Raw genomic sequence first — 24,996 nt, forward strand, 5'->3', positions numbered from 1 at the left:
TTTAACAATCACTGACTCTTTGGAATTTACTGAGTTTTAAAACTTGAAGTGTGATATACACAAAGAAAAATGCATAAATATTATGTACAGCATGCCATTACTAGCCCCCAGAAGTCTTTCATTCTTCCTCCCATATATCACTCTCATTTCCCACTCTGAAAGAAAAAGAAAAAAAGATGACTATTCTGATTTCTGATATTATTGATGAGTCTTGCCTGCTTTAGAACTTTAAAATTTTGTTTTAGCATTCGTGATATGAGGAAAAGAGAGCTGTTTCCAGCTCTTTCCAGCTCTACTTGTGTCCAGGTAGCATTCAGAAAAAAATGTATCTTTTCTTTGTCACATTTAGAACTTCTCTGTAATACCTTAGGAATCTAAGTAGAAACGCAAGCATAGGCACTTCTTGGTTTAAATATTTATCTTAAGCAGGCTAGATTTTTGTGTTTGTTAGCAGTTTCCATTTCCCCCCATTGTATTTGTATGCTTTGCATGTTTCCCCTTTCTTTTGATTTATGGGAACTCTATTTGTATTAGGGAATATTAGACTTTTACCTGTTGTGCTGCAAATATTCTCTCCCGGTCTCTCATTTGTATTTAAACTTTATTGCTGTAGGGAATTTAGAATATGGTGTGCAGTATAATCTGACTGTTGAGTTTTGTGTTCTGCTTAGGGAGGCCACTCCACCCACGAGTATGTTAAAAAATAAATCTGCATTTTTTTTCAGCTAAATTTTATTGTTTGTTTATATTTGGATTTGAGTATAGTATGAGGTGTCTCTATTAACATTTTTTTTAGCTCTTTATTGGAGTATAATTGCTTTACACTGTTGTGCCAGTTTTTGCTGTACAACAAAGTGAATCATCTGTATTTGTACATATATCCCCTTATCCCCTCCCTCCTGCGACTCCTTCCCACCCTCCCTATCCTACCCCTCTAAGTCATCGCCAGTCATCGAGTTGATCTCCCTGTGTTATGCAGCAGCCTCCCAATAACTCTCTTAATATTTAAATGTGATAGGATGTTTAAACATCTTTCGTTGGCCTTTCCCATAAAAAAAAATTGCTTGAATTTCATCTACCTATGGCTACTACACTTTTCCATCGCACACTTCTAGAAAAAGTTTCCACCTGTATTTTTCTGCGTCACCTTCTTTTTTGTCAGTTCCGTGTTGCCTGCATGTCCTGTCTCTGCCTTATTACACTGAAACTACTTATGCCTAAGGCAGCCTTGCGCTTCTTTTTTTTTCTTCTTTTTTTTTTTGAACTTTTATTGAGATACAGTTAACATACAATAAACTGCATATAGCCTTGCCCTTCTTTTAACTGAACGCAGTGGACTGAATTTAGACCCCCTCTTTCCTGAGCAGTGTGTAATTATTGTTGTTGGCAACTTTGTCCTTGGAATGCATCTCCTTTTGGCTTCTTTGATCTAGCTTTGTCCTGATTTTCTTCCTACTTCTGTCACTATTGTAGCCATTTCTTTTTTAATCCCTCCAATATTGGTATTCTCTAGAATTCCTTTAGGGGTTATATTCTCTGCAGTTCACACTTAGACTCATCCTTGGGTGGTGCCATCAATCGTATGGCTTCAATTATCAGCAATATTCTGATAACCCCCATGTCTCTATCTTTAGCTCGAATTTATTTTTAAAACAATGTATTTATCCCATAGGTACTTAAAACCAACCCTATCATTGTTTCTTTTCCTCACTCCTAAAATCAGCACATCTTTATTATAATTCTCATTTCAGAGAAAGAACAGACTCCTACCTGGTAGCTCTGCACAGAAATCTATTTGTCATTTTTAAAAGTTGAGTTGAAATTCAGATAACATAAAACTAGCCATTTTAAAGTGTACAGTTCAGTGGTATTTCGTGTATTCACAGTGTTGTACAACCACCATCTCTCTTCAGTTTCAAAACATTTTCATCACTCCAGAAAAAAACCCTATACTTATTAAGTAATCACACTCACTCTCCATCTTCCCTCCCCCCGTTTTGCTTTCTGTCTCTGTGGATTTGTGGATGTAAAAGGGAGTCATACAGTGACCTCAGGTGTCTAGTTTCTTTTACTTAGCCTGATGTTTTTGGGGTTCATGTGAGTTGTAGTGTGTGTCAGCACTTAATGCCTTTTTTATGGCTGAATAATATTCCATTGTATGTATGTGTCATAATTTGTTTATTCATTCATTGATGGGCATTTTGTTGTTTCCACTTTTTGACTATTATGGATAATGCTGCAGTATAAACATTTGGGTACAGATTCCTATGTGGATAGATGTTTTCATTTCTCTTGGGTATATACCTAGGAATGTAATTACTGGGTTACATGGTAACTCTATGGTTATAAACTTTTGAGGAAATGTGTGTCATTTTTAATTTATTATTTAGAACTCCCCACATCACCAAGCTTGGCTGATTGATTCTATCTCCTGTGTATCCCTGTTTTCCATCATTATTCCCACTACCATATACTAAAGGCACACTTTCCAGGATTACTTGAATAGCTTCCTTTTCAGTTTCTTTGTCATCACATAGGATTACTCTTTCATATACCTTTTCCACATCTTTCACGTACTGAGAGATTGGTTTTTGAAAATGTAAATCTCATTTACATTTTTGTTTTAAAAACAAAACAAAGCTAAACCAGAAACCCTTCAAAGGCTTATCATTTCTCTGTGGTAAAGTCTAAACTAACATGGCTTGTAAAGGGTCTTTGTTGTCCTCCTTCTGACATTCTATCTAGCTTCAGCTACGTGGTGTGTCGTCTCTTCCCCACCCCCCATCCCCCATATGCTAATCTCCATATTTCAGATTTTTTATATGTTGCTCTATCTAAGCCTTGCACCTTCCCCACCCAAATCCTTTGTCTTATTTCAGATGTCTCTTCTCTTTTTAGAAGTCTTTCTGTCTTTTCATGATTATAATGTGCCCTTCTTTGTGTCCGTCCAAATTCTTGTACTATGTTGGAGCATTTAGTACACTTTGTAATTGCCTGTTTGCTTCTGTGGGAATTGGGAATCAGGAGCTGATAGTCAAGTGCCAGGTGATGCAGTACAGAATAAAAGTATGATTAATAGGAATTTAGCAGAAGTCCAAAGGAGAGTATTTGATAAATTACTTAGGGAAGTCCCCATGGAGGAATATGGTACTTGAATTGGACCTTGAAGTGTTCATGAAGGTACGGTAACAATCTGGCACTATAGGTACGTTAAGCCTGTTAAATACCCATGGATCTAGGTTATGAGGATCCATGCTAGGGACAAAAGCCATGACAAAACTGAGATAGATGGACCTCTTTCAGCATTACTTTTGCATTACTTAACGAAACAAGCAGTGGACACAATCACTCCTGTAGAAGAAAAGCATGGAAAGAATGTGCAAAAGATTTTTGAAGAACTTACAATTTATTGACAAAAGTGAGAAGCAGTAATATACTTTATGGCAATAAAGAAGTTTTCAAGGGTAATTTTGACCATATATGCTAATTTCAGAATTTACCCCCCTACGTTTATAAAATTCCACTGAACTTCTGATGCAAAATGCAACAATGAGGTGATTTCTGGTTAAATTATAGAATCTTCCACAAGACTCTTGTATATAGTGTTAGAGAAAATGGTCTAAGTAATATACTAGTGTTTGTCTAGAGAAAGGTTAGAAATGAGAAAATTTAGTGTAGAAATTACCTGCCCAGTTTGTGATTTTCTATGCTCTACTCTGTCCCTCAGTTGACAGTAAAAGTAGGACTTTCAGATCTTTTCCTGTATGTCTGCAGCATATTGGCACTCAGTTAATGTTTGCACTCATAAACAAAATAACAAGATTGAAGTACAATTTCTTTGCGTTTTCAGTATTTAAAAAATAGAATAGTTGCTTAATAGTAAAAATGCATTTCTTGTGTTTTGAAACACAGTACTGATTTAAAACTATTTATGAAAGTCTGCTTTGCCAGTTAGGCAAAAATATTAGACTTATTAAAAAAAACCTCCCCTCAAATTTTGAGAAAAGAAGCCATTCATGTTTAAATATAAATAAACTTTCACTTTTGGCTCTCTCTCTGTTTCACTGGCATGTTGGGGTATTAAATCTTAGTTGTAGAAATAACCACCTCTGATTCCTCAAAAAATTAGTATTTTTCTTCTCAGTTACTAACACACTTTGTTCAGTCTTTTATACCACTCTGAGTTGTATTACACTTAGTTATCATGAGACTGAGCTCCTTGAGGAAGATGGCAGGAATTATATGAGAATTACAAACCTGTTCAGTCTCCCCGCAAGTCTGCTCTCAATTGCTCTCCTGTGTGCTTTGTCTCCACTTCTCAATGTGAGCCAACCAGGGCACGTTGTTGGTGATTCATATTATTTATGCACATACACAGTCATGATTGTGATGATGGCTTCACAGGTGTATGCATATAGCAGTATGTAAAAAATCATGTAATTTAAATATGTGCAATTTACTGAATGTCAGTTATATCTCATTAAAGCTGTTTAAAAAATCCTGACATGATGCTCACCATCGATGGGTCATTACTTTATTAAGCCCTTTGTCTCCAGGAACTGTTGAGCCTTTTCACTCTTTCTCACCTGCTCCTCTAAGGTGCCCTCATGGCCTGTGTATCCGCTGCCTCACTAGTTCTTTGCCTCTGTTCTTGTCTCCAGCCCCCATCATTCTCCATCCATGCCAGAGCACTCTCTGTGGGAGAGGAAAATCTCATGTTGCTAATGCTGTTCCTGTAGGCTCCAGCTATTATTTTTAAGTCACTCTTGGGTGCTGGAAACTGTGGTTGGCAAAGGGGTCAACACATAGGCAGGATAGATGCAGCCTCTGCGCTCAGAGTCTGATGGGCCACACATGAACACCAACTGTAGATGTATATCTCCAAGAATACAGAGGACTTACTCATGTAGATATATAGTTATTAGTATAAATGAAGGTTGGATAAACAGCAAATTCCAGTGAAAAGGTATCAGGCACTCTATTGATGTTTCTGAAAGTGTACCCTAAAGACCACAGCATAAAAATTACCAGAAGTACTGATCTGCTTTCCCTCTGAACCCGAATCTCTGGGGGATGGGCCTGACAATACCACTATACCTCTGTACCACCAGAGGGCTGCGAGAATGGTAAGAACCCAGCTGGAAACCAGGATGGAAGCAAAAGGGTGCAGCAGAAGTTGATCTCCTGGATAGTTTGCTTTACCCATTGCTTCCTTGTGTTATATGAATGGAAATGTTTTGGACATCAGGTAGTATTTTGCTAATAGATCCAGGTGTATTCACAAAACAGGTTAGAATTTATAACATGTATATTCAAGTTCTGTAATGAATGTTGGGTGAAGATTATGTGCTTAAAATTTTTGATAAAAATTTTCTTTTTCCACAGAACTCAACAAAAATCCAGTGGAAGGCTTTTCAGCAGGTTTAATAGATGACAATGATCTCTACCGATGGGAAGTCCTTATTATTGGTCCTCCAGATACACTTTAGTAAGTATAAAGGAACTGACATCCAAGTGGAGCTCTTTTAGTAATTGAAATATAAACTATTTTGACAAACTGAAGTTTCCCAGTTTATAAAAGTGATTGTTAATTACTTTTATTTAATCACTATTAACTGATATAAAGATGCACAACAGAATGTGGTGTAATCAAAGAGCAATAGAAAAAGATGGAATTTCTTAAATATGTTATGGAATACAGTTTTGGATTCAAAGAGCACAGTCTGATTTTCTGTTCCGTGTGTTTGCAGACCCACTTAAACTTACTCATGCTCTGATGTTAGTGACTAGCACAGGTCTCATACTTTTTATACAAGTTGGGGCATTGAGATAAAACGCAGCAGCCTTCTCAAAGCCATACGATTGAGGGACAGCAGGGACTTTTTTGAGGAGTACACTTGGTCACTCAGCCATGGTCCTTGATGGTACTAAGCAGCAAGGATTTGGATACATCAGACATTTTTTTGACAGTGAAATAGTTATTTTAGATATTTTGAGATGGTAAATCCTTTGTCTCCTCCCCCCCAACATCTGATGGAAGAGAAAATTCAGAGCTAGTTCTGTGCCAGAGTAAACTGGTATATGACTGACAGAGTTGAGCTGTAGTAATGATTTTTGGGTTTTCTAAGGTCTGAAAAAACTGATTTGTTTTGTCACAACTATGGCCAATCAGAATTTTTGCTCGTTTATTTCCCAGTGCTATGTTTGCATTGGGCATTGTTGCAAACTAAAACAACTCAGTTTAGTTGTTCTGCAGTGTTACTTGGGTAGATAACAGTAGTCAATGAAAGCCATCCTAGAGGTATTCCCTCACAACCTTAATATTATTTGAAAGCAAATTTCTTAGCAAATTTTGCACACAAAATCATACATACATATACGTGGCTTATGAGCCTCAGGCAGTTCTGTTTGTCTAGGTTTTTAAACCAAAACATACTGCATGAAGGTTTACTCAAGGGAGACACAGCAACATTCCAGTGACGGAATCTTGTTCATCTTAAAGGTGATATGTGATAACAAGAGAAATTCTTCTAATGTCTGCATAGAAGATTAGTGAGGCATCCAGCTGGGCCTCCATCTCTAAGGACCTTGCAGAATTCTTAAACGTTTTTCGTGTGATGGCGGCAAGCATCTCTAAATATTATCAGCTGGTCCATATGTAAGTTGTCCCTTCAGCTTCACCAAAGAGAGACACTTTAAAACTTGTACGAATTAACAGGCCATTCTTCCCACCAGTAAAAACCTATTTCTGGCCTTTCATATACATTTAAAAAGTGCTGGCTATTGATAAGAGGTGTGGATAGCAGAAGCATTCGTGGCAGCTCCTCTGGAGTTGCTGGGGAGACAACTGGCTGCCACTTCCGCCCTGTCCCTTCCTGATGAGAACACTGACTGCACCTGGGCTGCAGTTTAACCTCAATGCCACACATACTTTGAACATCCTGCGAGTAATGAAGCCTTAATGAAGTTGACAGACCTTATAATAATCATCCAAGATTACTTGGGTATGATTTCTTTTTATTAATAACCTTTTCTAAAATTCATGTGCTGGGAGTTATAAAATTGGTTTTCAAGCCCTCAAAAAAGAGGTTTAAGATTTATTGAGTCTAGGCCATCTGTTTTAGCAACTTCCTACTTAGAAATGGTTGTGAAAATAAAGCATTATACTGGCACTTACACTACTCATTCATTTAGTTTCCAAATGTTTTTTGAGCATTCTTATGCTAGATGCTAGGCATATGACCTTGAATTAGCTAATAGTCGCTGCTCCCAAAGAGGTTACAGTTTAGTTGGCAAAAACAGTTTGTTGCATAATTATTTAATACACTTTGAGGACAGCCATGTTAGAGGGAGGCATTGGGGTACTGTGACAGCTCACTGGGAATATTCAGGTTTTCAATATGTGAGGGAATGTTTCCCAGAGGAAGAGATGTCTAAAGTGGGAACTGAAGAGTTAGTAACTGTATTAGTTAGTAGACTTTTGGCTACAAGCAACAGAAATTGGATTTAGTTGTCTTATAAAATAAGGAAATGTATTTTCTTGACACAGGTAGTAAAATGGTTACAGCATTTTTGAGCATTTCAGAATATTACCCAAAGGAAGAAGTGAAGGTAGTTTCTTTTTGTATTTTATGTATTTCTTATGCAATGTAGAGATCCTTGTTTTCCGGAAGCTCTCCATCAGACCCTGCTCTTGTCTCATTTGTTAGAATCAAACTGCTTGATAATTCCTTACTCAGTAACTGAGGTTGCCACAGTTGATTTAAATTAATTCTTCTGGGGTTGAAGAGATTTTGGATTGTCAATACCTAGGGTAAGGATTAACTAGACAGATATTCTGGCAGTAGCAGTGAGAGGTGAGGGTAAGTGGCAGGGAAGCTGGGGGTTAAACATTTCGTAGGGAGAACTGTGTGTGTCCACAGGCCTGGAAAATAAGGAAAGGAACAAGGGAATGGCAACTGAGCAAAGTGTGAGTGTAAGAATTTTCAAGAAATGAGGTTGGCTAGAGAGTTGAGGGCTAGAGGATGTTTGTAAACACTCTTAGGAAATTGGATTTATCTTTTGTTCTGAAGACAGAGCATACCATTGAGGAATTTTACATCAGGAGTTACCAGTTAAGTTTATATTTTAGAATGTGCATCAAATTACTTAAGTATCATAACTTTGGAATAATGGGTTTTATTTTCCTTTAACTTACTTGTGTTTTATTTCTGCAATAAAATATGTTTTAACTATCATTATTATTTTTGTCTGTGGTGTAAAAAATGGACTGAAGGAGGGAGATCAACAGGCTTTGCTCAGGGGGTTGGAGCACACGTGTACCTAGGGCAGGACCCGGAAAAAAGCAGAGGAAATTAGCCAGAAAGGTCTATGGCAAGGTTTTAAAGAAGGAAGCTTTCTAAAATGCTACCAAGAATCAAGTATTTAATGGTGTTTGTTGATTTAACAGTGAGGAGATTACTAGTGTTCAATGGAGTGAAGAGGATAGAGGCAGCCTTGCAGTTGTTGGAGGAGTGTTATTGGGAGTGAGTACATAGACCTTAAGTGTAAATAACTGCCTGTGAAGAGAAACAGGCTGGTAATGGGGGGAGGGGTTGTAGTATTGAAAGTAGTTAATGTGGGCTTAGATTGCACCCAAACCTAAATGATTAATTCATCACTTAGTAATTAATTAGGTAATTTATGTAATAATAGAAAGAATGAATACTAAAATTCTTAAAAAGCTGATGTGATATTTGTGGCGGTATTATTAGCCTCCATTTAGTCACTAGAGGGCACTCCACACTCTTTACAATCCATGTATCAATAGCTGGTATATTCAGGCATCACTTTATTGATAGTTACTGTGAGTATTAATTTAGCTGTTACATTTATCTTCATACAGTATTAAGTTTTTATTACTGCTCTTGCTGTTAATTAATCTTTCTGGTGATGTTAAGAATAGATTCTTGAGGCTTTCTTTCAATGAAAAACACTCTGAAACTGGTGTGACATACCTGCTATTTTCAAACTAACAATTATCAAGAAGCGTGGCTAGCCACCCATATCAAAACAGAAAGAAAAATGTCAGGTAGGATGGCAGTAGGTTTTTAAAGAAACCTTAGGAGACATGGGTATCACCGTGTAATTATCAGTTTTATAAATTTGTATTAGTGAATGGTAAATGTGTACCTTTCCTGTTATCTCTTACACTTTTTCATCACTAATGGCTAGTGTACTGAAGAAATATGCTTTGTTTCCTGCCTCTGGCAATGGTGTGAAAAATTTGGAGAATCTTAAGAGTATATGTATTTTGTAGTATTGCCTTACCTTGAGTGGATATAGAAAATGAAGAGGTGGCTAACCAAACTCTGATTTTTGTTCTTTTATAGTAACAAAATGCTTCCACAGTTCTGTTTAAAACTAGAGGCACAAGCATATATTCTGTAATGAAATTTTGGAGGGAATGAACCTAGTGCCTGCATGGCTTAGAAATTGATCAGTGGCAGTGCATGCCGTTTATCATTTAGTGCTTAAGAACGTGAATTTTGGAGACTATCTTTGTTTAGCTCCTTGAGTCTACCGCTATTATTATCTGTGTGACTTTAAACAATTATGTAAACTCTGTCTTGTTTCATTTCTAGGGTAAAACCCAGTGCCTAGAAAGTGTTCGGACTGTTCAATGGTCTATTGTTTGTAATAGCAAAAAACTTGGACTCAGTCAGATATTTTGAATGTAATAGATACATTGTGGCAGGTAGAATAGACAGGAGACAGATATTAACAGGAATGTATAAAAGAACAATGTTGAGCAAAATTTCAGATGGCAGCATATGGTATATCATTTAAGTAAGTAAATATGGCAGAATGTTAGCATCTGACAAAGTAGAAGGATAAGATCTGGTCCTTACAAGATTTTTATAATTTTACTACAAAAACAGAAAGGGAAGTCTAATAGAAAAAACTTGAGCTAGGCCTAGAATTCTCAACCTTTTCAAATATGAAACTAGTGGTTGCATACCTCTTTTTTTAACATCATGCTAGTAATTATACTATTAATATCCGTGAAGAAAATGTATAATGGGAGGGGAGGTGTTTTTAATTCATTGATACTTTTCAGAAACTTTCATTTTCCTCATCCTAGTTGCATCTTTATATATTTGAAAAATAGTGACATTTTAACATTCAGTTTACAATGTTTTATACTCTGTGTTTCAAGTTTTTTGTTAACTTGGCTGTTCACTGTTCACTAGAAGTTTGTGCCCACAAGTTGGGACTACTGAACTAAGCTTTTAAAAAAAAACAGGTAGGATTTTCATAGGGATTAGGAAAGTTAAGGATTCCATCTGTAGGAGAAAAACAGTAAGGAACTGCATGGTTAGTTCAGAATGGGTGAGGACATGGCAGACAGGTAAAATTGTGTACAGGGAATAGCCTTACCCCGTGGGATAAGGTACATGGGCTTTGTGGTAGCTGTTTCGATGTTCTTTTACATAGATTCTTGGCTATTTTTTGTATGTGTGACTTTCAAAGTGTTTATTTTTAAACCACAACCCATAATAAGAAATATTTTACATCATGACCCAGTGTGTACTTAATAAACTTTAGTGGATAGAAAGAAACATGCACATAGGTTATATAACTGAAACAAACTACTTGCAATAAGCGCCCACGTTCTTTAGTTCTACTTTTATTTGTTTAAAAGGAAAACTGGTTCGTGACTCACTTAATTAGTTTTGCAGCCCCAGTTTGAAAAACTAGTTCATAGAATTAATATATCCTAAGGCCAGTTTTGGCACTAATTTATCCAGTTGGGGTAACATAGTCTGAGAAGGTAGGCTGTAAACGTGAAATGCACTCCTCACAGCTGCTATTCTAGTCTCCATTTCCATCAAGTCTTATGTTTTTCCCCTTCAGTAGATAAATTATGAAATTTATTTTCATAAATTATGAAAGTTAAGACCATAGGCAGGCATAAAAGTCGACAGTTTTCTTCCTTTTTACCCCTGGATATCTGTATTGCATTCAGTCTGTTTTCTTCCTGTGCAGAAATAAAGGATATTCTTTCCTTTTCTTGGTAAGCCCTATACTACCCTTATTTTCTTTCTTCTGATTTCTCAGTTACTCTTTTTTGAGGTTTTTTATTTTTATTTTTGATGGGGTGTTTTTTTTTTTTACATTTTTTTTTTTTAATTTTATTTTTTAACTTATTTTTGACTGCGTTGGGTCTTTGTTGCTGGCCATGGGCTTTTTCTAGTTGTGATGTATGGGGGCTACTCTTTGTTGCTCTGTGGCATGTGGATCTTCCTGGACCAGTGATTGAACCTGTGTGCTCTGCATTGGCAGGCGGATTCTTAACCACTGTGCCACCAGGGAAGTCCTGAGGTTTTTAAAAATCGGGGTTCCTTTTTATACGCAGGATCCTGTGGCCTTTCCTAAGCATTCAGAAGTATTTGGTGTTAATGATCTACCTTTATTTGTTTAACTCACTCTGCGGTGCGCCCCCCCTTCCCCCCATCTTGCTTTTATGATCAGAAGAAAAAGGCAATAAGAATTAATACTTGCTTTGGTTAAAAATTCAAGCTATTACATAAAAATGTACAAAGCAGAAAGTAAAAAATCTCATTATCCTGTGCTTCAGAGTTAACCATTATTATGTATTGGTGTCATGTTTCCAGACATTTTTCTGTATGTATACAAACATACCCTCACTTTTTCTTCTTAAAGATGAATAGGCTTACTCTATAAATATATATATTTAATTTAACAATAGATTGTTCATATCATGTCACTATTTATTACTGATATTTTTCTTGATATTTTCCTCTGACTCTAGAACAGTAAGTGCCATAAATCAGTGATCTCTAATGTCTTGTTCTCTGTTGTCTCCTTTTACATACAACAGTGCCCCCCATAAGTAAATAATCATTATCTTTTTGTTTAATGAATGAAAACCATTTAATGAGCTGAGAATTCCATTTCTCACTGATCTGAAACAAACAGATAACGCTGCTCTGATGGAGTGTACGTGTTACAATAAAAGAATCGTAAGTGTGAATTGCTTTTGCAGTAAAGACGTGAAAAGAGGTTCATGTGATGAAGGGACACAATGGCTAGTTAAGATTGAGTAATCAAGTAGAATCTTTCTCAAGAGGTAATGATTAAGCTGAGTTCTGACTATGGCAAAGGGAGAAGGGTGTCAAACAGAGGAAGCAGCTAGTAACCAAGGACACAAGTCAGGAACTTTGTCATTTTTGCCCCATAAAGCTGAATTTTTTTCATTGGTTTTCTGTAACGTTGACTTACGTTGTTTTGACAGTTGTTCAGGAACGATTCCTAAGTAAATGACAGTGTTCTGCACTAACACAGCAGTCAGTCACTAGCCACATGTGGCTGTTAGAATTAAACAATATTAAAAGTTTAGTTCCTCAGTTGTACTAGCCATATTATTGATACAAGTGGTTGGTGGCTACCATATTGGACAGCATAACTGTAGACCATCTCCAGTGTGCAGAAAGTTCTGTTGCACAGCACTGCTTTGGAAAGTCACCAGAATATAAACTCCTTTGAGAGACTTTATACTTTGTTTACTGCTGTACTCCCAGTGTCTGACACATACAGACTGAATAAATATTTGTTAAATGATAAGATGAATAAATGGATGGATGGATTGAAGGTCAGTACAGCTGTTCCCAGAGAGGGAATAAGAAAATGCATAAGCTCTCAGATGAGAAAAAGCTTGTTGTATTTGAAGAACAGAGGGAAGACTGGCTGGAATGATAGAAAAGAGTATAGATTGAGATCAATGTAGAGAAATTGGCAACTTGGCCTGGACAGGCAGTGTTAAACTTAACTTTTGAATTTTGTTTTAAGTGCAGTGGGAGGTGATAAAAAGGTTTGTAGCATAGCAGTAGTGTGATCTGATCTGGATGCCTTTTTTTTTTTTTTTTTTAAAGCTGTTTCTTTCATTTTACTGGTTTTTTGAGTTTAATAACGTGGTATGTATGACTGGGTATTTGAGTAAGCACTAGCATCCTTGTTTTATGTTTGTTTTAATAATTGTTTTATAAGCAGGAACTTATAGGCAAGAACTTGTTTTTGTTTTTGTTTTTCCAGTGAAGGTGGTGTTTTTAAGGCTCATCTCACTTTCCCAAAAGATTATCCCCTTCGGCCTCCTAAAATGAAATTCATTACAGAAATCTGGCATCCAAATGGTAAGTTTCTCTAGTTTTACTTTTACATTTGCAAGTGTGATGGCCTGTCACTGAAGTTCTCAAGGTCATGTTGTAGTTCTCAATGAAATTGCGTTGGAGTTTTTCTACGTTTGTTGCATTCGTTATGCCCATGGGCTTGGATTAGATTCCTTAGCAGAGAAGGAGTAACAGATCACATGGGAAAAAAATTATTTATTTTTTACTTACTTAGTTTTCAGCTCGTTTTGAGACTCGTGATGTTCCAAACTAGAGGCAGGGTTGGTGGGTGATATTTAGCATTAATAGAACGCTTATAACTGAGGAGATAATGTCCAAGGCTTTAGGTGACTCATTGGCTATTATGAAGAGCATAGAAGTAATTAAACTTGGATTTTTAATTTCTCTTTTCTCATATTAGCTCCTTTACTATGGACAGCTCTTAACTTTTATGTATTCTTAGCTGTAAAGAAGGAATGTCTTACCTACTTCCTAATACAATTGATGGGGGTCAAATGAGATTAAATACTGTGTGTTTAAACTTTTGGAAAGTATCCAGTACTGCTGTGCATAAAATGGTGACATTGACTTTTTTACCCAAAGATGTACTACCGTTTAAAATTCACTTTTGAGCCAAAGGTTAGGCTAGATAAACTATGTTTATACATAGTCTCCCTGAACTTTGGGCCTTCTTTTGTATGATAGAGCTTGCAAGAATTTCTTTCCTAAGTATTTTGGCTATCACTATTTTGTGATCAGAGGTGTCTTTTTAGACTATTACACTAATTTGCATTCTGCTTCTCATAGTCCAGACTTTAAGTTGCAAGGAAGAGAAACTCTTATGTATTACTTTAAGCAAAAATCAGTGAGAGTAATGGATGCATTAATAAACCAAGGCTTTGTTTCAAGGAAGTGTAATAGAACCCAGTGACTTGAAAAACAAATGAGTCTTAGGAGAGACTAGAACTGGCAAATGGAAAACTATTGGGAAACAAAGAAGCCTCCATATTTCATCACATCTAAGATAGCAGTGATCACAAAAGACAATTATTTTTTGCACAAGTAAGAAGGGAGAAAAATAATTTCTTTCTGGTAGAATACAATAACAGTAGTCCTACATGGTGTATGGATGCATGAATCGGCCACATGTTGCTTTGACATTCCTTTCATTTCTTCCTACGCTTCTGGCAGTTTCTCATGCCTTCTCTTGAATTATTTGATGTGTAATAGTCAATCTTTTTGCACCTATTTCAAAGGAAATGTAACAAAGTTTCTGAATGCTGTCTCTACTGCGAATTAGCTATGTTACTGTAGGTAAAGCCTCTTGAGCCTTAGTTTCTCTATCTGTGAGGGTTATATGAGAGCATGTATGTAAGTGATACATCGGACCTCTTTTAGGAGGAACTATAGCAATGGCCTCGCTGGTTTAAGAAGACAACTGAGATGAGTGTTTATTTTGTTTGTTGTTGTTATTTATTTATTTATTTATTTTATTGGCTATGTTGGGTCTTCGATGCTGCACACAGGCTTTCTCTAGTTGCGGTAGGCGGGAGTTACTCTTCGTTGTGGTGCTCAGGTTCCTCATTGTGGTGGCCTGTCTTGTTGTGGAGCACAGGCTCTAGGCGCATGGGCTTCAGTAGTTGTGGCACATGGGCTCAATAGTCATGGCTCACAGGTTCTAGGGCTCAGGCTCAATAGTTGTGGCATGGCATGTGGTATCTTCCTGGGGTGGGGATTGAACCAATGTCCCCTGCATTGGCAGGCAGATTCTTAACCATTGCGCCACCTAGGAAGTCCTGTTTTTTAAGGTTGAAGAGATTGTTGGTTTGCAGGCCGTAAGGGAGAAGGCATTAGAGAGTGAAGTAATTAAGACTTGATTTGAGAGAAGGGATCCTTTGTGAAGAAAGGAAACCTGAGGAGGCAATGGAGCAGGGATGGCAGGTTCAGAAAGAACTAGGCTTAAGAAGGGGAGTGAGAGTCATCTGCAATGGGGATGAGAGGAAAAATCAGTGTTTGAGTTTCTGCGAGGTGCTGGTGCTGGAGGTATAAAGATGATCAGTGAGTTATGGTCTCTTTCTGTAAGCATATTACGGTAGGGGAGAGACGGACATAAATTTAATGGTGAAACAGAGACAACAGTGATGTTATAAAGGTATTGGGAAATATCGTATATTAACATATATATGCGGACTATAGAAAAATGGTACAAATCAACTGGTTTGCAAGGCAGAAATAGAGACACAAATGTAGAGAACAAACACATGGACACCAAGTGGGGAAAGTGGAAAGTGTTGTGGGGGAATGAATTGGGAGATTGGGATACCAAATTGTACACTCTAAATATATGCAGTTTATTGTCTGTTAACTGTATCTTAATAAAAGTTCTTTAAAAAAAAAAAAAGGTGTTTGGTAGCATAGAAGAGGGAGTCAGGGAATGGTGGAGGATGTGATTCTTGAATAGAATTTTGAATATGTACCTTTAGTCATGGGGACTCATTAGTTTTAAAGCTGTATAGTAGGTTCATCATGACTATATTTATGTCTAGGAAGTTTATACCCATGGGGGAAGGTTTGGAACTCAAACTCAATAGCCAGAAGATAGAGGAATTTATCAATTGCTCATGGGTACGGTGTTTCTTTCCTTGGTGATGAATTTTTTTTTTAAGCTCTTTATTGGAATATATTTGCTTTACACTCTTGTACCTGTTTTTGAGGTACACCAAAGTGAATCAGCTGTATTTATACATATATCCCCATATCCTCTCCCTCCCGCAACTCCCTCCCCCCTTCCCTGTCCTGGCCCTCTAAGGCATCACCCATCATCAAGTTGATTTCCTTTTGTTATACAGCAACTTCCCACTAGCTATCTATTTTACAGTTGGTAGTGTAAATATGTCTATGCTACTCTCTTACTTTGTTCCAGCTTCCCATTTGCCCCCCACCCCAGCCCCGTGTCCTCAAATCCATTCTCTACTTCTGTATCTCCACTCTTGCCCTGTCACTGGGTTTATCAGTACCATTTCTTCAGATTCCATATATGTGTTAGCATGCGGTATTTGTTTTTCTCTTTCTGGCTTACTTCACTCTATATGACAGACTCTGGGTCTATCCACCTCATTACATATACCTCCATTTCATTCCTTTTTATGGCTGAGTAAAATGTATATATGTGCCACATCTTCTTTATCCATTCATCGGTTGATGGGCATTTAGGTTGCTTCCATGTCCTTGCTATTGTAAATAGTGCTGCAGTGAACATTATGGTACATGTTTCTTTTGGGATTATGGTTTTCTCCGGGTATATGCCCAGGAGTGGGATTGCTGGATCATATGGTAGTTTCATTTTTAGTTTTTTAAGGAATCTTCAAACTGTTTTCCATAGTGACTGTACCAGCTTTCATTCCCAGCAACAGTGCAGGAGAGTTCCCTTTTCTCCACACCCTCTCCAACATTTGTTGTTTCTAGATTTTCTTACCGGTGTGAGGTGATCCCTCATTGTGGCTTTGACTTGCATTTCTCTGATGATTGGTGACGTGGAGCATCTTTTCATGTGTTTGTTAGCCATCTGTATGTCTTCTTTGGAGAAATGTCTATTTAGGTCTTCCGCCCATTTGTGGATTGGGTTATTTGCTTTTTTGGCATTAAGCTGCATGAGCTGCTTATATATTTTGGAGATTAATCCTTTGTCCGTTGCTTCTTTGGCAAGTATTTTTTCCCATTCTGAGGGTTGTCTTCTTGTCTTGTTTATGGTTTCTTTCACTGTGCAAAAGCTTTTAAGTTTCATGAGGTCCCATTTGTTTATTCTTGATTTTATTTCCATGATTCTAGGAGGTGGATCAAAAAGGATTTTGCTTTGATGGATGTCATAGAGTGTTCTGCCTGTTTTCCTCCAGGAGTTTTATAGTGTCTGGCCTTACATGTAGGTCTTTAATCCATTTGGAGTTTATTTTTGTGTATGGTGTAGGAAGTGTTCTAATTTCATTCTTTTACATGTTGCTGTCCAATTTTTCCAGCACCACTTATTGAAGAGGCTGTCTTTTTTCCATTGTATATTCTTGCCTCCTTTGTCAAAGATAAGCTGCCCATATGTGCTTGGGTTTATCTTGTGAGTTCTCTATTCTGTTCCATTGATCTTCCTTTCTATTTTTGTGCCAGTACCATACTGTCTTGATCACTGTGGCCTTATAGCATAGTTTGAAGTCAGGAAGCCTAATTCCACCAACTCTGTCTTTGCTTCTCAAGATTGCTTTGGCTATTCGGGGTCTTTTGCGTTTCCATACAAATCGTAAGATTTCTTGTTCTAGTTCTGTGAAAAATGTCATTGGTAATTTGATCGGGATTGTGTTGAATCTATAATTGCTTTGGGTAGTACAGTCATTTTCACAGTATTGATTCTTCCAATCCATGAACATGGTATGTCCCTCCATCTCTTTGTATCGTCTTTGATTTCTTTCATCAGTGTCTTATAGTTTTCTGCATACAGGTCTTCTGCCTCCTTAGGCAGGTTTATTCCTAGGTATCTTATTCTTTTTGTTGCAATGGTAAATGGAAGAGTTTCCTTAATTTCTCTTTCTGCTCTTTCATTGTTAGCGTATAGGAATGCAAGAGATTTCTGTGCATTAATTTTGTATCCTGTTATTTTACTAAATTCATCGATTAGTGCTAGCAGTTTTCTGGTAGAGTCTTTAGGATTTTCTATGTATAATATCATGTCATCTGCAAAGAGTGACAATTTTACTTCTCTCCCAATTTGGATTCCTTTTATTTCATTTTCTTCCCTGATTGCTGTGGCTAAAACGTCCAAAACTGTGTTGAATAATAATGGTGAGAGTGACACCCCTGTCTTGTTCCTGTCCTTAGAGGGAATGCTTTCAGGTTTTCACCATTTAGAATGATGTTGGTTGTTGGTTTGTCATATATGGCTTTTATTATGTTGAGGTAATTTCCTTCTATGCCCATTTTCTGGAGAGTTTTTATCATAAATGGATGTTGAATTTTGTCAAAAGCTTTTTCTGCGTCTGTTGAAATGATCATATGGTTTTTATCCTTCAGTTTGTTAATATGGTGTATCACATTGATTAATTTGCATATGTTGAAGAATCCTTGCATTCCAGGGATAAACCCCACTTGATCATGGTGTATGATCTTTCTAATGTGCTGTTGGATTCTGTTAGCTAGTAATATGTTGGAGATTTTTGCATCTATATTCATCAGTGATATTGGCCTGTAATTTTCTTTTTTTGTGACATCTTTGCCTGGTTTTGGTATCAGGGTGATGGTGGCCTCGTAGAATGAGTTTGGGAGTGTTCCTCCTTCTGCTATATTTTGGAAGAGTTTGAGAAGGATAGGTGTTAGCTCTTCTCGAACTGTTTGATAAAATTCGCCTGTGAAGTGATCTGGCCCTGGGCTTTTGTTTGTTGGGAGATTTTTAATCACAGTCTCAATTTCCGTACTTGTGATTGGTCTGTTCATATGTTCTCTTTCTTCCTGCTTCAGTCTTGGAGGATTGTATTTTTCTAAGAATTTATCCATTTCTTCCAGGTTATCCAATTTATTGGCATCTAGTTGTTTGTAGTAGTTTCTCATGATCTTTTGTATTTCTGCGGTGTCCGTTGTTACTTCCCCTTTTTCATTTCTAATTCTGTCGATTTGCATCTTCTCCCCCTTTTTCCTGATAAGTTTGGCTAATGGTTTATCAATTTTGTTTATCTTCTCAAAGAACCAGCTTTTAGTTTCATTGATCTTTGCTATTGTTTCCTTCATTTCTTTTCCATTTATTTCTGATCTGATCTTTATGATATCTTTCCTTCTGCTCACTTTGGGGTTTTTTTGTTCTTCTTTCTCTAATTGTTTTAGATATAAGGTTAGGTTGTTTCTTCGATATTTTTCTTGTTTCTTGAGGTAGGACTGTATTGCTATAAACTTCCCTCTTAGAACTGCTTTTCCTGCATCCCATAGGTTTTGGGTTGTTGTGTTTTCATTGTCCTTTGTTTCTAGGTATTGTTTGATTTCCTCTTTCATTTCTTTAGTGATTTCTTGGTTGTTTAATAGCGTATTGTTTAGTCTCCATGTGGTTGTATTTTTTACATTTTTTCCCCTGTAATTGATATCTAGTCTCATGGCATTGTGGTCAGAGAAAATGCTTGATATGATTTCAGTTTTTTTGAATTTACCGAGGCTTGATTTGTGACCCAAGATGTGATCTATTCTGGAGAATGTTCTGTGTGCATTTGAGAAGAAAGTGTATTCTGTAGTGTTTGGATGGAATGTCCTATAAATATCAATTAAGTCGAGATTGTCTAATGTGTCATTTAAAGCTCGTGTGTCCTTATTTATTTTCTGTTTGGATGATCTGTCCGTTGATGTAAGTGGGGTGTTCAAGTCTCCTACTATTATTGTGTTACTGTTGATTTCCCCTTTTATGGCTGTTAGCATTTGCCTTATGTACTGAGGTGCTCCTATGTTGGGTGCATAGATATTTACCATTGTGATATGTTCTTCTTGGATTGATCCCTTGATCATTATGTAGTGTCTTTCCTTGTCTCTTGTAATAGTCTTTACTTTCAAGTCTAATTTGTCTGATATGAGTATTGCTACTCCAGCTTTCTTTTGACTTCCATTTGCATGGAATATCTTTTTTCCATCCCGTTACTTTCAGTCTATATGTGTCCCTTGGTCTGAAGTGGGTTTCTTGTAGACAGCATATTGTAAGGGTCTTGTTTTTGTATCCATTCAACCAGTCTGTGTCTTTTGGTTGGAGCATTTAATCCATTTACATTTTTTAAATTAATTAATTAATTAATTTAATTTATTTATTGGCTGCATTGGGTCTTTGTTGCTGCACATGGGCGTTCTCCAGCTGTTGCAAGCAGGGGCTACTCTTCACTGTGGTGCACAGGCTCCTCACTGTAGTGGCTTCTCTTCTTGTGGAGTACGGGCCCTAGGCGCGTGGGCTTCAATATTTGTGGCACATGGGCTTAGTAGTTGTGGCTCATGGGCTCTAGAGCACAGGCTCAGTAGTTGTGGTGCACGGGCTTAGTTGCTCCATGGTATGTGGAATCTTCCCAGGGCAGGGCTCGAACCAGTGTCCCCTGCATTGGCAGGCGGATTCTTTTACCACTGCGCCACCTAGGAAGTCCTAATCCATTTACATTTAAGGTGATTATTGACATGTATGTTCCTATTAACATTTTCTTAATTGTTTTGGGTTTGTTTTTGTAGGTCTTTTCTTTCTCTTGTGTTTCTTGCTTAGAAAAGTTCCTTTAGCAATTGTTGAAAGGCTGGTTTGGTGGTGCTGAATTCTCTTAACTTTTGCTTGTCTGTAAGGCTTTTGATTTCTCCATCGAATCTGAATGAGATTCTTGCTGGGTAGAGTATTCTTGGCTGTAGGTTTTTCTCTCTCAGGACTTTCAGTATATCCTGCCACCCCCTTCTGGCCTGCAGAGTTTCTGCAGAAAGATCAGCTGTTATCCTTATGGGTTTTCCCTTATATGTTATTTATTGCTTTTCTGTTGCAGCTTTTAATATTTTTTCTCTATTTAATTTTCGCTAATTTGATTAATATATGCCTCGGTGTATTTCTCCTTGGGTTTATTCTGTATGGGATTCTCTGTGCTTCTTGGACTTGATTAATTACTTCCTTTTCTGTGTTGGGGAAGTTTTCCACTATAACCTTGAAATATTTCCTCAGACCCTTTCTTTTTTTCTTCTTCTTCTGGGATGCCTATGATTCGAATGTTGGTGTGCTTAATGTTGTCACCAAGATCTCTGAGACTGTCTTCCATTCTTTTTATTCTTTTTTCTTTTTCCTGCTCTGTGGCAGTTATTTCCCACATTCTATCTTCCAACTCATTTATTCATTCTTCTGCTTCAGTTATTCTGTTTATACCATCTAGAGTATTTTTAATTTCGGTTCTTTTGTTATCTATTGCTGTTTGTTTGTTCTTTAGTTCTTCTGAGTCCTTATTAACTGTCTCTTGTATTTTCTCTATTTTGTTATCAAGATTTTGGATCATCTTTACTATCATTACTCTGAATTATTTTTCAGGCAAATTTCCTATTTCCTCTTCATTTATTTGGTCTTGTGTTATTTTTACCTTGTTCCTTCATCTGTGACATATTTTTTTGTCATCTCATTTTTCCCCCATTTTGGTTGGGTGGGATTGTGTTCCTGTCCCACTGGGTGTTTGGCCTGAGGTTTCAAGCACTGGAGTTTGTAGGCTGTTGAGTATAGCTGGGTCTTGGTGTTGAGGTGAGAACCTCTGGGAGACCTCACTGTAAAGAATATTCCCTGGGAACTGGGTTTCCCTGTTAGTCCAATGTTTTGGACTCAGAGCTCCCACCTCAGGAGCTCAGGCCTGACACTGGGCTTGTGTATCAAGATCCCACAATCCATGTGGAGCAGGAAAAACAAAAAAAAAATTAAAAAGAAAAAAAAAAGAAAGGAGAACAGTAGAAGAATAGCAAGATAAAAAATACGATGATAGGAAACTAACAGATGTGTTAGAAGAAATTAAAAAAAAAAAAGATGGAGCAACAACTGAAAGGTAAAACAACTGCAAGGTAAAACAACTGCAGTAGCCTAAGTGAGGAGGTAGGAAGGAAAAAAAAAAAAGAGAGAAAGGGGTGGAGGGAGCCAGAAAAGACCTTGGCTGTGGGGACAGGGCTTAGACAAGGGTGGGAGTCGGGGTGGGAGTTAGGCAATGGGCAGGGCCTATGCTTAGAAAAGGCCCTGGGTGTGGTGGGGAATGGGGCTTAGGCCCAGTGAGGCAGAGGGGCCCAGGAATGCCTCTGGTCCTGGGAGCAAAGGGCCAGGTCAAGGTACCCAGCGGGCTCCCTGGGCATAAGTTGGTGGGAGAGATGCTAGGCACCTCCCCTAGTCCTCCAGTGTCGGAGGGTCCCTCCCCCTTGGGTTCTCTACTTTCTCACCCCCTCTCTCCTATTCCCCTAGAGCCCTCACAGCCGCAGGGGGCACTGAAAGGCAGGTGACCAATCTCTGACGCCCAACAGGCTTCCCAGGGCCAAGTGGGCTAGGGTGACGCCTACAGCACTTCCCCAGATCTCCCAGTCTGGTAGGGTCCCTGTCTGCCTCTCTTCCTCTTCCCCACCCCCCACTCTCCTAGGTTCTAAGCAGCTGGAGGGGGCCCAGAGAGTGCAGGACCAGGCTCGGGAGCCCAGTTGGCCTCCCTGGCCAAGAGGGCAGGCGAAATACCCTCTCGCCTCCCTGTCCCCCAGTCTCAAAGCCCCCACCCCCTCCTGCCTGCCTCTCCACCTCCTCGCCCCTCCCCCTTGCTTCCCACACCCCCAGGACCCAGGCAGCCTGGAAGGGGCCTTGGAGGGTGGAGGAACCCCACTGGGGAGCTCAGCAGGCCTCCTGGCCTCCTGGGCAGGAGAAACCCAGTTGTGGGTTTCCCCGATCTCCCCAGCCCCCAATGGTCCCTCCAGGCGGGAACCTCCTCCCTCACCCAGCCAACCCCCAGGGGCCCACTTCCCTCTTCCCCTTCCTGGCCCCTCTGACTCACCCCAGGTCGTACCCGGTTGCTCTGGGTTTCCTGTGGTCTGCTTGGGCCTCAGGTCTCCCACTGGCCTTGGTAACTGTTCTATTTGTGGGGAGATGCGATCTCCGCGTCTTCTTATGCTGCCATCTTGACTGCACCTCCTCGTCTTTTTAAAGTGTAATTTGGTAATAGGTATTAAGAATAAAAACCTTGTTCTGAGAAATTAAACTGTTTGTTTAAAATGAAAAGACACAAGGTTAAGATCTTAAAGATGTTGAACTATGGTAATTTCCATTTGTAAAAACATTTATTTTTGGCTGCATTGGGGCTTTGTGCTGCGCGGGGGTGTTCTCAAACTGCAGAGAGTTGGGGCTACTCTTCGTTGTGCTGCACGGGCTTCTCGTTGTGGTGGCTTTCTTGTGATGGAGCACAGGCTCTAGGCACGTGGGCTTCAGTAGTTTAGGCACACAGGCTTGATAGTTGTGGCTCACAGTCTCTAGAGCACAGGGTCAGTAGTTATGGCGCATGGGCTTAGTTGCTCCGTGGCATGTGGAATCTTCCTGGACCAGAGATCAAACTCATGTCACCAGGATTGACAGGCAGATTCTTAACCATTGCCCCACCAGGGAAATCCTTGTCATTGGTTATTTTATAGGATTTGGAAATTTGGTTGAAAAAAATTTTAACCAAAATTTTATACTTTTCTTGTCATTTCTAACATTTCTCCAATAAATCTTGTTTTTGCCATAGGGAAAATTTCACTGTAAAAAGATTAGTAAATGTTATGATTTTGGTAGTTTCACTGATAGGGAAGATTTGTGTAATGTAAACAAGTCAGTGGATGAGGACCTTCCCCCCCACCCCCACCCCCACCCCACCCGCCATCAACAATTAATTTGTGGCTTGGATTTTAAAATAGTTTTATAGATTAAGGGCCTAACAAATATCATTTATGTTGATGAATTTTCACTAGCAATGTGACATGTTTCTTTTGTGGATTTGAATATACTTTTCCCCTGAAAATATAATTTTGCCTTTTTGTGATTTAAAAAGTGTATTATGATGTTACTTTTCATTTTTTTCTTAGGAAAGTCTCTAGAGCTTTGTCAACAATTTCAATCAATAAGTTAGTGGAGAAACTAGGAAATCATTATAATAGAAACTCAGTTCTGGTGTTTGGATCATATACTTTCTACAAATGAAGATCAGATTCAATAGATGCCATTTATTCATTTCATTGTATTTATTACATGTAAATGCTAGGCACCATCTACATACTAGGTATCTTGAAAATTTGCGCAGATGAAGGAGATAACTTATATTCCTTTGGGGTTTGTCAGGTGGATCCTCTTTGGTAAAATCTTTGGTCTTCCTAAAAGGTTAACAGGTTCCATTTTGGAAATTAACTTTTGTGTATATTCAGTGATACAGTGGTATTGAATTTTATACAGATGTCATGGGAATGAGGACCATAGCTATAATATGTTTTATGTATAGGCAAATTATTTTAAATGTTTAAAACAGAAATCTTATTCTCTAATTTTGCAGTTGATAAAAATGGTGATGTATGCATTTCTATTCTTCATGAGCCTGGGGAAGATAAATATGGTTATGAAAAGCCAGAGGAACGCTGGCTGCCTATTCACACCGTGGAAACCATCATGATTAGTGTCATTTCTATGCTGGCAGACCCTAATGGAGACTCACCTGCGAATGTTGATGCTGCGGTAAGGTGGTCACATGCACACATCTCCCCTCCCTTTTAATTAAACTTGATTAGAACTGTAGTATCTTTATATGTATATGTGTGTGAGTGTGTATCGATATATCTTTATATTCATTTATTTTTCTCATGAATCTGTACAAAAATAAGTAAAATGTAACTAAGCTTTAACCCCTGAATACTTGAACCTGCATCTTTTAAGAATAAAGATGCTATCCTACATAACTATAAAACTATTGTCATACCTATGAGAAGTTGATATCAGGTCCCTAGTAGGTCCATATTATTATTCCCAAGCTTTTCTTTTTAAAACTTTCAGACCTACGAAATGTTGCATTAGTTAAATAAACACCCCTGTACCCTACACATAGATTTACAAATGTGGAGATTTTACAGCGTTATTATTATCATCATTATTATTTGCTAAACTGAGAATACTTTACAGATCTTCATATTTAAGTATATACTTAAATCAGCGTGTATCTCCTAAGAACAAAGGTGGGGGGCAGGGGGAGGGAGGCAGTGGAATCCAGAATTTAGGAACCCACATTATATTTTATATTCATTTTTTATTTTTTAAAGGATGGTGTTTCCTATCATTTTATTG

At 38.1% G+C, this 24,996-nt stretch overlaps 1 protein-coding gene across 1 annotated transcript in view; it reads left to right on the forward strand.

Annotated features, from left to right (window-relative positions):
- Window positions 1-24,996, forward strand: part of UBE2G1 (ubiquitin conjugating enzyme E2 G1) — a 105,719-nt gene that overhangs the window by 64,793 nt on the left and 15,930 nt on the right. The window contains exons 2-4 of the mRNA XM_057715155.1: window positions 5,386-5,488; window positions 13,096-13,193; window positions 24,215-24,393. Coding sequence (XP_057571138.1) covers window positions 5,386-5,488; window positions 13,096-13,193; window positions 24,215-24,393 — 380 coding nt within the window. The remainder of the gene's footprint in view (window positions 1-5,385; window positions 5,489-13,095; window positions 13,194-24,214; window positions 24,394-24,996) is intronic.

This window comes from Hippopotamus amphibius, chromosome 17, assembly GCF_030028045.1.
Source record: "Hippopotamus amphibius kiboko isolate mHipAmp2 chromosome 17, mHipAmp2.hap2, whole genome shotgun sequence".
Taxonomy (NCBI): domain Eukaryota; kingdom Metazoa; phylum Chordata; class Mammalia; order Artiodactyla; family Hippopotamidae; genus Hippopotamus; species Hippopotamus amphibius.